The following is a 15,003-nucleotide window of genomic DNA, read 5'->3' on the forward strand; positions in this document are numbered from 1 at the left end:
TTAGCTCAGGGCTAATCTTCCTCAAAAACAAAAACAAACAAAACAAACACCTCACACACGGAAATGATAAACACCAAATTCAAGATGGTATTACTGCTGAGGAAAGAGGAATGGGAAACTTGGGAAAGATACACACAAAGTTAACTATTTATAATGTAGTCTTTCTTTAAAAGAAAAAAAGATCTGTTACAAATAGGAAAAAAGTGTTAAGATTTGACAAGACTAGGTGGAGAATGTTGGTTACATCATTCTCTAAAACGTGCCTGCATGTTAGAAACATTGCTTTTAAAAACACCAAAAATAAAAAGAAAGAGAAAAATGATAATAAATTTATAGTAATTGCTGCAAAAGAACAGAACAGAATGAAGGTAACAGAGTAACAAAGAGAAACATAATTCAGATGCAGGCATCAGGAAAGACTTCTCTGAGCAAGTGACATTTACACTCAGAAGTGAAGGATCTGTAAGGATTAGCCAAAGTAGGGGAGACGTCCAGACAGGGATAACAGAAAGTACAAAAGTCCTGAGGCCAAATGAAAGGTTTTCAGGGTAGTGTGCACACTGTGGGCTCCCAATGAGCCATGGCAAAAAGCACATACATTGTGGCTGAGGCCACTAAAGGATTTTAAAGCACAGAAGTAACATGACACAATTTGTGTTTTAGAAAGATCCTTCTGGCTAGTTGTTTTGTAAAAATTGGAGGGGGTAAATAAGTAGAATTAGAGAGGTTTTGCAAGGGTCCAGAGAAAAGATGATAGCCAACATTCATTTGGTGGCAATGTAAATAGAAAAATAAGACCTGACTCAGGTTATATTTTCAACAGACTGACATGACTTGATGATAGATGGGTTGAGGGAAAAGAGGTAGAGAGGGAGTCAAAATGTCAAAAAATTGGCAAGAAGTCCATGAGATGAGATAAACTTTTGTTAGAGGTGGCTTTGAAATTTAATCCTTAATTTCCTAGCTCCCTCAGCAACTCAGAACCCAGCATTAATTACTTAATTTCCAGAGTCTAGAATATGAAATCAAATCAGCAGTTGAGAACAGCTACTCCTGATCAACAAATTTTACAAGAACGTCTTCCTCATAAATGCAATGCTGCCTGTCATAAAAGAATTCCCTAAACAATATTCCTTCTGTAAATTCAAAATGTTTCATTATTCTGCTTCCATCACATCTCTTAATGTTACTTAACACAGAAATAGTTAAGTATGCACATTGCAATTTCTAGAATAACCAATGAAAGAATAGAAACAGAATTTTAAAAGTTGAGGACAACCATTTCAAAAGTAGGCAAGAAATAAGAATCACGTGGGAAAACAGAAACCACAAAACAAGATGATTTATTTAAACCTGGACATAGCAATATACTGCACATTAAATGTAAATACACTAAATGTTCCTGGTAAATTACAAAGATTGACAGACTGACAGAGAAGACTCCCAGGGCCCAGCTTTGAGTTTGCACACACCAAGTAGGGAAGTTTTGGAGTGACCCAGAAGGTCCAGAGCTGAGATTTCTAATGATCTTTCCACCCTCCTCCTGTCAGGGTTGTGCTTTCATCCAGTGTATTGAGCACGTAGGCGCCAGTCCATCTGGAGCCCTGCTTTGGGCCTGCGTACTAGGCTTGTGAGGGGCTAGCTGTGTGTCCAGGGCTCAACTTGTGGCCGGAAGTATGGTTACATACAGAGGAAATTGAGCAACTTTAAGTAAATACACTGGGGATGATGGGAGCCAGGTTCTCACAGGTGGAGGAGGGAATTACAAACATGAAAAAGATGAAATTTGGAATAAACTCTGTGGTACTGGAATAGAATTGGAAGTATTGGTATAAACTCACGGTTTTTAATAGATGGTAAGATAGATACATAGATAGGAAGGAAAGAGGAAGGCAGGAAGGATAGGTATACATATGTGATACACTGGATAAAACTATAAAGAAAAATAAGAGAATATAAAAGAAAATTTTCAAGATGCAATTACCATTGCGGGGGAAAGGGAGCACAGGGATGGGATGAGGAAGAACACACAAGAAGGTAAGGATATTCATAACATTCTATTTCCTAAGATGGATGATGTTCACTTTATTATTATTATGTCATTATGCTTCCTAACATGTATTCTGCAGGTGAGTGTGCTCTCAACATGGCACTTCAAGAGCCTGGACTTCAAAGTCTTAATGTGAACCTAATAATCTACTCACATTAGAAACTGAGCTGTTTTCACTAACTTCCTTGTGTGAGTCAGAAAGAACATGTCACTTTATTTGCTTTAAACAGACAACAATGTTCAACCATGACTGTTCATTCCAATACAGACATACTTGTTCCTCAAAGAAAACCGCCCTCTTCATGAATATTCATCTTTTAATCTCACCAAATGTACCTTAATCCTAAAGAAAAACAGCATTCAAAGAGAAATAACGATGATCTTTTCACCAAATATTCAACTGAAATGTGATTACTGAAGCAACTGATTAAAACCCTAAGAGAAGTGTTACCATCACATTTATCTAGGCTGGTACATAAATCTTTTAAAGGATAGGTTGATTTTTAAGGGAAAAACAACAAAAGATAAACTTATTTAGACTTTCAGCTAAACAAAGGTCCTGTGTTTTTAACTTCCTCCTGACTATATATGATAGTTATTATAAGAATGAAATGACTACTTTAACTTACCATTCCACTGGAATTATTTATTCCATTCATATTAATTTTGGTTACAAATCTAACTGATGGAGGAGCTTCTGGGTATTTAGGTCCACATTCTACTTTCAGGCTATATATTCTGTTTTCATAATTTGTCTGGAAGGCAAAATAATATTCAATAATATTATTCAATTCAATATTATTCAATTCAATTCAATAATAGTATTCGAGTGCTAATAAAGAGGAAAAGAACAATATGAATTTGAACTTGATATTACTGTGTGTGTGATCAAGAATTTACTTTTCTACATTCAAATTTAATTGACGTATACGGTAAAAAAAAATGCGGCAAGCATCATAAAAGTAGAGATTTTATAAAATTAAAATAATTATACAAAGCAATAACAAAATGATCAGAATTTGCTTTTTGTGGTACAAATAACGTCTATCACAAATTAAAAGGAAAAAATAAAGCATTTAAATTCAGATTTTACTAAAAAGTTTACATTGTGGGGGGAGGGACTACTGGACTTGTGTCACACATATATAAAAGTTTCCATTTGTCCCAGACAATTCTGTTTACTCCTATGTCCCAGTATTAATTATTAATAATGCTTCATTTCATTCTCAAAAGGATCTGGTTGAATAAACTATATGGTTACTCCACTTATACGACAATCAACAACTTCCAGCAAAAGGGAAAACACCATATTATACCATCTTACAGCAATACAACATAATTATTTCATGCCTCTTATTATATTACATTACTTCATTAACTTTGTGGTTCATTAAATTCCATTATCTGAATTCAGAGATAAAACAGCAAACTTTATGTTACCACATCATATTAAAATAGGGTTTCTTAATCAAAAAGTTTAACATTACCACCAAACAGCCATTTTAAAGCTACTAGATCACTAGAATACTTCTAGATTATTCAGGGTTTATTTTCATGCCTATAATGAACTCTTCTTTATCCTTATGGTTTTTGTTCACTTGGTTAACTTCTTAGCGCAAAATTAAAACAGGACAGTAAAAAATAAATGAAAGTGACACATTTAATACCTGTTGGTTCCTATAAAACCTGGGGGAAAAAAGATGCTAACCGTCTACAGATTTCACTTACCCAAACTGATCCACAGCTTCCTTTCCCTTAAGTAAGAACTACTCCCAAGTGGAGGTCAGATCTGGGATATTAAACTACTGTAATTTAAAATGTATGCAACAATCTTGAACATATATTATTAAATATTTCAATATTTTAAAAAAGAAACAGCTGTATAAAACACAACCAAGTTTAATGGCAAACATATATTAATAACATGCCCAGCACTTTGGATATTTATAAAAAGGACTAAAATCAGACATATCTCAAGGAAATCATCAAGTCTTTGGTTCTCCAATCTGGATGCACATTAGCCTCTCTAGAAAACTTGCACTAAAAAAAAACCTAAAAATAATAATAGCCCCTGAAAAATTCCACAAGTTAAAAATACTCAAAGTATGTGGAAACAACCAGAACTTTCATACTTTCCTGGGTGTACAGAATGGTATAACCATTTTGGAAACAATTTGGCATTTTCTTATAAAGATAAGTAAGCATACATCTACCCTATGATGTAGCGATTCCATTCCTAGGCATTTTACCCAAGAGAAATGGAAAGGAACATATGTTCATAAGACGACTTGTAAAAGAATGCTCATAGCAGCTTTATGTCAAATAGCCAGAAAGCAGATAAAACACAAATACCATAAACAACAGAAGTGATAAACACATGATGGTATATCCATACAGTAAACTATTACTCAGTAATAAAAAGAAACACATTATTACATGGAACATTAAACAACACAGCTGAATCTCTGAGACATTATGCTGCATCAAAAGAAGCAGACCAGTAAGCACCCACAGTACACGATTCCACTTACACAAAGTTCTACAACAGGCAAAACTCCTCTAGGGCACAGGAAGTGGTAGTGATTGGGGTGGGGATGAGGATGGTAAGGGGCACGGGGAACTTTCTGGGATGATGGAAATATTCTGTATCTCCATACGGGTGTAGGTAACAAGGTCCATTTGTTGAAACACATGGGAAGATCTATGCATTTCACTGTATGTAAATTATACCTCAATTTTTTTTTGTTAAAAAAATTTTAAGCTAGCCTATTGATCTAATTCAATGCTTAGAGTAAACATCACCCTAACTTTATCTTTTGACACTTTGGATTAATTTCATCACCTCTGAAATTTAAATTAATAGCCAAGTCTTTCTGTTATCTAACCAAAAAGTAAAATAAAATAGAAAAGAAAGTAGTAAAAGGAACTAATATTTACTAAATATGTACTATATAGTCAGGTACTCTCCTATTGTCTAATTACTGATTCATTTAATTCTCAAAACTTCTAAAGATGTATATAGTACTTCGACTTATATATAAGGAAACAGACAACTTACTGAACCTCTAATGCTAAAAAATATTGCTTCAAAAAATTTAACACACAAACATACAGAGAAAAACCAAATTGCTAATCATATAAATCCAAATAAATAACATAAATACCAGGGATCTTAATCAATAATGTATAAAAAACAGTTAGCCAGTAATAGTATGTTAACATAACAATTTTCCTATTATCCTGGCTGGATGTAGATACCTAAAGCTGGAGACAAAATTGCTCTAAATATGGCAACTTCCAAAGAGAAAAAGCTAAGACAAGATGCCAATCCCTGCAGGTTTTATTAGAAGCAAGTGAATGAGTGCTGTGACTTGTCCCACACACCTCAGTGAGGGAGAAAACTGGAAAGTGGGTGATGCAAAGCAGAAAATTATCAGGTGGTGAACACAGTCTGGTTGGGAAGAATGCTGTGCCTTTGCAAAGGTACTCCACTCCTGCCTCTTCTTGGCACCTAAAGGAAGGGAGAAGAGGCTCCAAGATGACCACCCAGAGAAAACAGAGGGCCCAGTGGAAGAGAAGTCACTGGAAGAGACTGCCAGCATGGCAGTCAGCAGCATCTTGTCCATGTGCCCCTGCGAGCAGGCCCTACCCTCCCCCCAAGTTAGAATAGCCTCTGCCCCACACTGGGCACAGCCTGGACTTAGGAGCTTCCTGCAGTTCAGTGATACCAGGAAAGGCAGCCAGCTTAGGAAGCCCCACTGGTGACTTCAACTAGGTAAGAGATCAAGGCAGAGCTGCTGTTCCACGTTTGGAAACTGTGCTATGCAACAACCCACAAAATCACTAAGGAACTCATACATAAGCTTCAAAACATTCTTAAAGTTTAAAGTCCACTGGAGGTAGTGGCTGGAGAAAAACCAAATCTAAATAATTTCAAATTTATACTTCATCAAGTTCAGACTGTCAAATCTTCAAACTATTCATTAAATAAGAATGTTCACAAGTTTTATAAGCACTTTTTTTACCAAACAGACCATGATAATAGTGTTCACAGGTAGTGAAAATCAAGGTTTTCACTAGAAATATCAAGTTATAAAACACATCAAGAATTCTAACCATCAATATTATATTTCCTTCTTCAAATGTCTTATGGAAAAATCAGAGCAGAGGGAAGAGGGAGTTTGTTAGTTTAGAAGCATGCACAAATTTTGCAAAGGAGTACCAGATAATATAAAACATCATTAATTCATTCATTCTCTAAAGTTAACATTGCTAATTACCTGATCCATTTTTCTTATGTAATAATCAAGAGAAAATCTAAAATCTACCCAACAGCAAAACAGTTGAAATGCTCTCATCACAAGCTATCAAACAGTATACAAAACCAAAGACTAAAAAAAAGAATCCTTCAAATTTGTGTTCTTTCCAGCAAGTCAAAAAGACTATACAATACATATTTCACAGACTCACTGCAGAGAGTGCAGTAAATGGGATCTTTCAGACAGGAATGGAATGTAGAAAAAAAATTCACCATCTGAAAAAGACTTTGAGTAAAAATCAAACTTCATAAACTTGAGAAAGACCTAAGAATTAAACACAATGGGCATGTTGCCAACAGTGCTAAAAAATATGAAAGAATCACAGACTTTTCAATATATTCTAAACATGAAGAAATTGAGGCCTATCACATTTACATGGCAAGTCAAATGTCAGAGGACAAATAGCAACGTGCACTCAAATACAAACCAATTTAGAAACCCTTGGTTACACACAGAGTGGGTTAGTAATATGTTACATCAAAATATGCTGTTTGCTCTTCCCAAATATCCCCTCCATTTCCTCACCTTTTCTCCTCTCTATCTGGAATGTTCTCCATCCCCATCACCACCTTCTGAAATCCTACCAGTCAGTCCTTTAAGGCTCATTCCAAAGGCAACTTCCTCCACTGTTCAGCCTTCCTCAATTATTCCAGCTAGAAGAAACATATTCTAAAGTCCCGTAGTGAACTTTCTCTGCCATATTTAGAACCTGTCATTTGTATTTATTTTTCCTCCTTTACTAATCTGCAAACACTTTGACGGTAATGACCATATCAATCTTTCCCCTCAAATCCTCCAGAAAATCAAGCACTAATTCCCTGCACACAAGAACCATCAATAAATGTATACAAAATAAATAAAAAGAGAGGAATTGTTTCAGTGAGAAGTTATCAATTATTTAATATCAAAATTACAAAATGCTTACTCTAAAGTGACAATAAATATTAATAAAAAATATATAATTTATAGCACTGACCCTTGGTGGCCCAATAATCATGCCTGTCCACCTTGTAAGTGTCATATCTTCATCATCTTCAAGGCCCCAGCTAACCGTACCATCGCCTACTCCTTTTTGTCCTTCTTCAAGTTCTTCCAACAAGCGAAAATTACGAGGAACTTTAACTCCTATACAAAAGAATGTCAATGTAAATGTAAAAAGCTCATAATTGTAAGAGCTAAACATATTCAAACTCAGCTTTTTCCAAATTAACCTATACAAATTGTTTCCCCAAAACAACAAAATTCCCTTTATACAGCATTCTGCACCAGAAAATGCTGAATCTAAAAACCCCTCAAAATGAGAATGGTAAAGCACTGTACCAAATATTAACAGCAGTATAGAACATGTATATAAATTCCTAGTTAACCAATTTTATACTGACATAAATCAATCATAAGTAAATCATTATAAAGTGAATATTTTCCATAATTGAGATTTCTGTTCCTTGCCAAGGACTCCATCAAATAAATGGACATGACTAGAAAGTTCATAAATGCTCAATTTCATTAACATATACTCTCTAATGATTTTTAAACAACAAAACTATGTTCCATCTTTAAAAATGCACTGAAAAGTACTGTTTTCTAAAACGTTGAAGCAGCCTCACCCATAGCCCCCAGTCACTCTCCTTCCCGTTCTCCAGTGGAGTCCGACCTCTCCCATGTTGGCACAGGCACTTAATCATCACTAGAGGAGTTATTTGATTTGAGAACAAATTTCCTTTATGGATATAGCAGTTTCCTAGGACATGCCCTTCACCTCCTGGCCCAACCTAGCAAATTTTTCACAATTCATTAGCCCTTCTTACACCTCCACCTCTCTACCCTTTAGACCTCATCACTCCTTACTTTATTTCTAAATCTTAACACGGATTATCTTCCTCACTGCCTCTAATCTCCTAGACTTTCACAGTTCCCATTCTCTCATTCTCACTGAACCTGCTCTTTGCCATCATTTTGACTTCCGATTCCTGGAATCCAACCATGATTCTTCCAATTTATCACAACCTTTCCTAGGATTACTGGCCTGGCCTATCCAACGAACATGGTCTTCCATGTTCTCAACATCATCTAGCATGAAATATCTTCCAGCCCCACTGCACAAGTCTTGAAAAATTTAGGTAAACGCCCTCAGAATCCTCTTTCTCTGGCTTTGGCACACTCTCTCCCTTTCTCGCTTTCTCTCAAATGCACAGATACACACACAATTATGAGACAGAAAGAAAGAAGTGGCATCTCTTTTAACGCGATTGTCATTTTGTATAACTTCTCTCTCTTGCTGAAACCAAAACCTCTTTCACTTACTAATTCATAGTAATCCAAGATATAAAATGAAAAGCCAGTAAATACTGTAGCTTAAAACAAAAACATTAGCCACTTTATGTACTGTGCAAAACACAAAACACTTGAAAATCTTGGGCCACAGAAATATGGAGCTGTTATAAACCACAAAAATAAGAATAGCTATTATTACAACTACTATGATTATTAATAACCATTTCTTTAGCACACATTGTGTGCTACTTTAAATAAATTACCCCAATTAATCCTAAAACCACCCATTTTACAGTTGCGGAAACTGAAGTTTGAAGAAGTTATGTGACCTACTCAAGGTCACATTGTAAGTGGCGGATCCAGTGTTAAAATCCAGTTTCTAGACCAAAGTCATTCTTTTAACCATTAATTTACACAGCACTCCAAACTACACAGGCAGCACACCCTGAGACAAATCTAGGAATCAGACTACCCAAGTCCAGATCCCAGTTCTGCAGCCCACTTGACATGTGACCCCAGCACAGTTTTCTCACCTATAAAAGTGAGATAACAATAGTTTCTACCTCACAGAATCACTGTAAAAATTAAACAAGGTAATCCACCTTAAAATACAATAAATGTTGTCTTTGATCATTTAGTGTCCATGTTAAGGAGAATTACATAAACCTTCTATTCACTTCCATCTAAGTTGTGTGAGAATAAAAGTTCTTTGTACAATCCCTATAGGGTGGCCCCCAGAAATTTTATCCTAAACTGTAAGTTTCTATTCACGTAATATTGGAACAACTGCTATTTTCCTGTAGATATACAGCCATGATCCACAGAATACAGTGCTCTTGAATTGCTTTAAAAGTAGTCTTAGATGAGCTTGATTACCCTTACCATTATGAAGTCATTCCCCAAGAATAATTCTAAATTTGTGTTGAATTTCGTTGCCTCCTTTTTATAAACAATTCAGTCAGGTGACCTTTATGAGCATCCAAAACTACAAAGTAAACAACGTAAAATTAATGTTTCTTTTTACATAAGTGCCATAAAAGTGATAAACCTAGTTATTGCTAAACTTTTCACCATTACTCTTATATAGTATACTGGGAAAATGGTTCTAAGATTATTAGACCAATTACTGGCAATGCGAACATTTAAAAGCTTATAGCAGCTAAGGCTATTTTGTTTTTAAAGTATGATTCAAAAACAAAAAGACCCCCGTGAGCTCCAATTTTCAAATTCAGGGCTAGAGCACTCTGCTTTTATTTCACCCAACCACAAATGTCTGTGAAGAGAAAACAGCCACAAGATGGGAGTGTTGCTCCAAGAAAGTTGCAGTGTGCACATAAGCTGCCCTCTGGATCTCTTGCCACCTATGAGCCTTTTTCTATAGTTCTGTTTGTCTTTTTCCTGTTTGTGTGTGTGTGCAAGTGCATGTGGTTTTATTAAATAGTTTTAAATATTTTAATCCCCTTAGTCTGAGGTCTTCACTAAAAGAAAAAAAAAGTCCATATATCCAAAACTTTCCAGCTGAAAGTCCTTCATTTCCTTTTTTTCAGGGAAGGATTGGCCCTGAGCTAACATCAGTGGCCAATCTTCCCTTTATTTTTCCTCCTCTCCAAAGCCCCAGTACACAGGTGCATATTCTAGTCCAGGTCCTTGTAGTTGTTCTATGCAAGCTGCCGCCACAGCATGGCTACTGAGAGATAAGCGGTCTGGTTCCACAGCCGGGCAGTGAACCCAGGCTGCCAAAGCAGAGCACACCAAACCTTAACCACTAGGCCATCAGGGCTGACTCTGTAACTGTTTTAAAATGCTGTCAAGGAACAACGAGAAAACGAGATAAAAATGGCAGTACTAACCCTCATACATCAATAATCACTCTAAATGTAAATGGACTGAATTCTCCAATCAAAAGACAGAGAGTAGCCGGATGGATTAAAAAACAAAACCCAACATAAGTTTGCACAGTCCGCTTCAGTGGCCCAGGGTTCGCAGGTTCAGATCCCAGGCACAGACCTACGCACTGCTCATCATCCCACATACAAAACAGAGGAAGATGAGCACCGATGTTAGCACCAGGCTAGTCTTCCTCAGCAAAAAGGGGAAGATTGGCAATAGAGGTTAGCTCAGGGCAACCTTCCTCACTAAAAAAAAAACACCCAACAATATGCAGCCTCCAGAAAACCCATCTCAGCTCTAAAGAGAAATACAGGCTCAGAGTAAAGGGATGGAAGACGATACTCCAAATCAATGGCAAACAAAAGAAGGCACATGTTGCCATACTTATATCAGACAAAGCAGACTTCAAATTTAACAAGATAATGAGAGAGGAGGTGCAGTATACAATGATAAAAGAGACATTCCACCAAGAGGACATAACACATTAATTATGCACCTAACACAGGGAGATCAAGGTACATAAAGCAAATATTAAAAGACCTAAAGGGAGAAATTAACAGCAACACGATAATAGTAGGGGACTTCAACACTCCACTTACATCAATGGACAGATCATCCAGACAAAATGGCAACAAGGAAATAGTAGATTTAAACGAAATATATGACCAGATGGACTTAATACATATAGAGAGAGCATTCCGTCCAAAAACAGCAAAATACAAATTCTTCTCAAGTGCACATGGATCATTCTCAAAGACACACCAAATGATGGGAAAAAGGCAAGCCTCAATAAATTTAAAAAGACTGAAATCATCTCAAGCATCTTTCCTGACCACAATGCTATAAAAGCAGAAATCAACTACAAGAAAAAACTGGGTAAGTGAGAAATATGTGGAGACTAAACAACATGCTACTGACCAACCACTGATTCAATGAAGAAATCAAAGAAGAAATTTAAAAAATACCAGGAGACAAACAAAATTGAAAATACAACATACCAACTCCTATGGGATGCAGGAAAAGCAGTCATAAGAAAGAAATTCACAGCAATACAGGCACACCTCAACAAACAAGAAAAATCTCAAATAAGTAATCTTAAACTGTACCTAAAGAACTAGAAAAAGAAGAACAAACAAAGCCCAAAGTCAGCAGGAGAGAAAAAATACAAATCAGAGGAGAAACAGAGACAAAAACAACAATAGAAAGGATTAACGAAACTAAGAGAGCTGGTTCTTTGAGAAGATAAACAAAATTGACAAACCCTTAGCCAGACATACCAAGAAAAAAAGAAAGAAGGCTCAAACAAAATTAGAAATAAAGGAGGAAAAATTACAACAGATAACTGCAAAAATAGAAAGCATTGCAAGAGAATACAAGAAAAACCTATACACCCACAAATTGAATAACATAGAAGAAATGGATAAATTCGACTCATACAACCTCCCAAAACTGAATCAAGAAGAAATAGAAGGGCCGGCCCAGTGGCACAGCAGTTAAGTGTGCGCATTCTGCTTTGGCGGCCCAGGGTTCGCCAGTTCGGATCCCGGGTGTGGACACAGCACCGCTCATCAAGCCATGCTGTGGCAGGCATCCCAAATATAAAATAGAGGGAGACGGGCAAGAATGTTAGCTCAGGGCCAGTCTTCTTCAGCAAAAAGAGGAGGATTGGCAGATGTTAGCTCAGGGCTGAGCTTCAAAAAAAAAGAAAAGAAATAGAGAATCTGAATAGACCAATCACAAGTAACAAGAATGAAACAGTAATCAAAAAACAAGTCCAGGACCAGATGGCTTCTTTGCTAACTTCTACCGAACATTCAAAGAAGATTTAACACCTACCCTCCTCTAACTATTCCAAAAAATAAAAGACAAAACGCTTCCTAATTCATTCTAAGAGGTCAACATTACCCTGACACCAAAACCAGACAAGGACAATACAAAGAAAGGAAAATTAAAGGCAAATATTGCTGATGAACACAGATGCAAAAAATCCTCAAGAAAATATTGGCACACCAAGTACAGCAATAAATTAAGAGGATCATACACCATAATGAAGTGGGATTTATTCCAGGGACGCAGGGGTGGTTCAACATCCACAAATCAATCAACATGATACACAACATTAACAAAATGAGGAATGAGAATCACATGATCATCTCAATTGATGCAGAGAAAGCATCTGACAAGATCCTACATCCATTTACGATAAAAAATCTCAATAATATGGGTATAGAAGGAAAGTAGCTCAACATAATGAAGGCCAAATATGACAAACCCACAGCAAACATACTCACAGTGAAATACTGAACGCCACGCCTCTAAGAACAGGAATAAGATAAGGAAGCCCACTCTTGCCACTCCTACTCAACATAGTACTGGAGGTTTTGGCCAGAGCAATTAGGCATGAAAAAGAAAGAAAAGGAATCCAAATTGGAAAGTAAGTAAAACTCTTGCCGTCTGCAAATGACGTGATTGTATATACATATAAAATCCTAAAAACTCATCAGAAAACTATTAGAAATAATGAACAACTAGAACAAAGCTGCAGGGTACAAAATCAACTTACAAAAACCAGTTGCATTTCTATACTCTAACAACAAACTCGCAGAAAGAGAAATCAAGAATATAATCCTATTTAAAATCACAACAAAAAGAATAAAATATCTAGCAATAAACTTAATCAAAGAGGTGAAAGACCTATACACTGAAAACTATAAGACATTATTGAAAGAAACTGAAGAAGATATAAAGGAATGGAAAGATATTCCATGCTCATGGATTGGAAGAATAGTTAAAAAGGCTATACTACCTAAAGCAATCTACAGATTCAATGCTATCCCAATCAGAATCCCAATGACATTCTTCATGGAAAGAGAAGAGAGAATCCTAAAATTTATATGGCACAACAAAAGACCCCAAATAGCCAAAGCAATCCTGAGGAAAACGAACGAAGCCGAAGGCATCACAATCCCTGACTCCAAAATAGACTACAAAGCTATAGTAATCAAATCAGCATGGTACTGGTAAAAAAACAGACACACAGATCAATGGAACGGAACTGAAAGCTCAGAAATAAAACCACACATCTACGGACAGCTAATCTTCAACAAAGGAGCCAAGAACACACAATGGACAAAGGAAAGTCTCTTCAATAAAATTCAAAACAATGGTGTTGGGAAAACTGGACAGCCACGTGCCAAAGAATTAATGCAGACCATTATCTTCCACCATATACAAAAACTGACTCAAAATGGATTAAAGACTTGAAAGTAAGACTCCTAGAAGGAATTATAGGCAGTAGACTCTTTGACATCAGTCTTAAAAGCATCTTTTTGAATACCATGTCTACTCAGAGCGGGAAACAAACGAAAATACAAACAAACGGGACTAGATCAGATTAAAGAGATTCTGTAAGGCAAAGGAAACTGAGAACAAAACAAAAAGACCACCCACCAACTGGGAGAAAACATTTGCAAATCCTTTATCCAACAAGGGGTTGATACCGAAAATATATAAAGAACTCACAGAACTCAACAACAAAAACACAAACAACACAATCAAAACATGAGCCGAGGATACGAACAGACATTTTTCCAAAGAAGATACACAGAGGGCCAACAGACATATGAAACGATGTTCAACATCACTGATTATTAGTGAATTACAAATCAAAAGTACAATGAGATATCACCTTACGCCAGTCAGAACAGCTATTCTACCAAGACAAAAAACTACAAATGTTGGAGAGGATGTGGAAAACAGGGAACCTTCATGCGCTGCTGGTGGGAATGCAAACTTAGTGCAGCCACTATGGAAAACAGTGTGGCAATTTCTCAAAGTGTTAAAAATAGAAATTGCCATTAGAAATTGAGACATTGGCAGCAGCCATTATTGTGACCTAGTACAGACATGCTGACACAGACACTGGCAGATGCTACTGGAGTTCTTCCACCAGCCTGTTAGCCCAGAGTCTGCCTGACACATCAGACCACTAATTTAATCAAGCTCAGCCAGGGCAGGCAGCCTGCCCCAGGGACCGGCCCCACCAAACAGCAAGCCCTCGGGCAACAGGTGGGTCTGCAAAGGCTGGGTTCCTGGATCCTCTGCAGCCAAGTGAGTGGGTCCACCTCTGAGGGGCAGGGTGTGCGCAAGGAGCAGGTTGCGTGTGTGGGGCAATGATGGAATATGTGGGGCCTCTGCAGGGGGGTAACTGGGTCTGTTTCACAGAGAAGGACTTGTTGATGCTGTGTGTGGTCCTGTGGGCAGGGGGGTTTGTCAGTTGCAGAAGACTTGTGCTTCTCAAACAGCCACATGTGGGATCAGCCCCACCTTCCAATGCTGAAACAATTATGTGATCCCATGCCTGGGGCCAGCCCCACTCAGCTGCAATCCTGAGAGACCTGACAACAACCTTGCAGGCTGGGGGCCTACAGCAATTGTAGGCCCCTGAGCCTAGCAACCAGCAACACTGGG

At 37.1% G+C, this 15,003-nt stretch overlaps 1 protein-coding gene across 6 annotated transcripts in view; it reads right to left on the reverse strand.

Moving 5' to 3' along the window:
• Positions 1 to 15,003, reverse strand: part of UBE2V2 (ubiquitin conjugating enzyme E2 V2) — a 50,121-nt gene that overhangs the window by 14,310 nt on the left and 20,808 nt on the right. For 4 of the 6 annotated variants that reach the window (XM_070631653.1, XM_070631655.1, XM_070631656.1 and 1 more), the window contains exons 2-4: positions 9,526 to 9,628; positions 7,346 to 7,494; positions 2,680 to 2,805 (exon numbers count right to left, since the gene is read on the reverse strand). In XM_070631653.1, the coding sequence (XP_070487754.1) occupies positions 2,680 to 2,805; positions 7,346 to 7,390 (171 nt within the window). In that variant the 5' untranslated portion in view covers positions 7,391 to 7,494; positions 9,526 to 9,628. The remainder of the gene's footprint in view (positions 1 to 2,679; positions 2,806 to 7,345; positions 7,495 to 9,525; positions 9,629 to 15,003) is intronic. The other 2 variants (XM_070631651.1, XM_070631654.1) reach the window with 1 other exon arrangement.

This window comes from Equus przewalskii, chromosome 8 (genome assembly GCF_037783145.1).
Source record: "Equus przewalskii isolate Varuska chromosome 8, EquPr2, whole genome shotgun sequence".
NCBI lineage: Eukaryota > Metazoa > Chordata > Mammalia > Perissodactyla > Equidae > Equus > Equus przewalskii.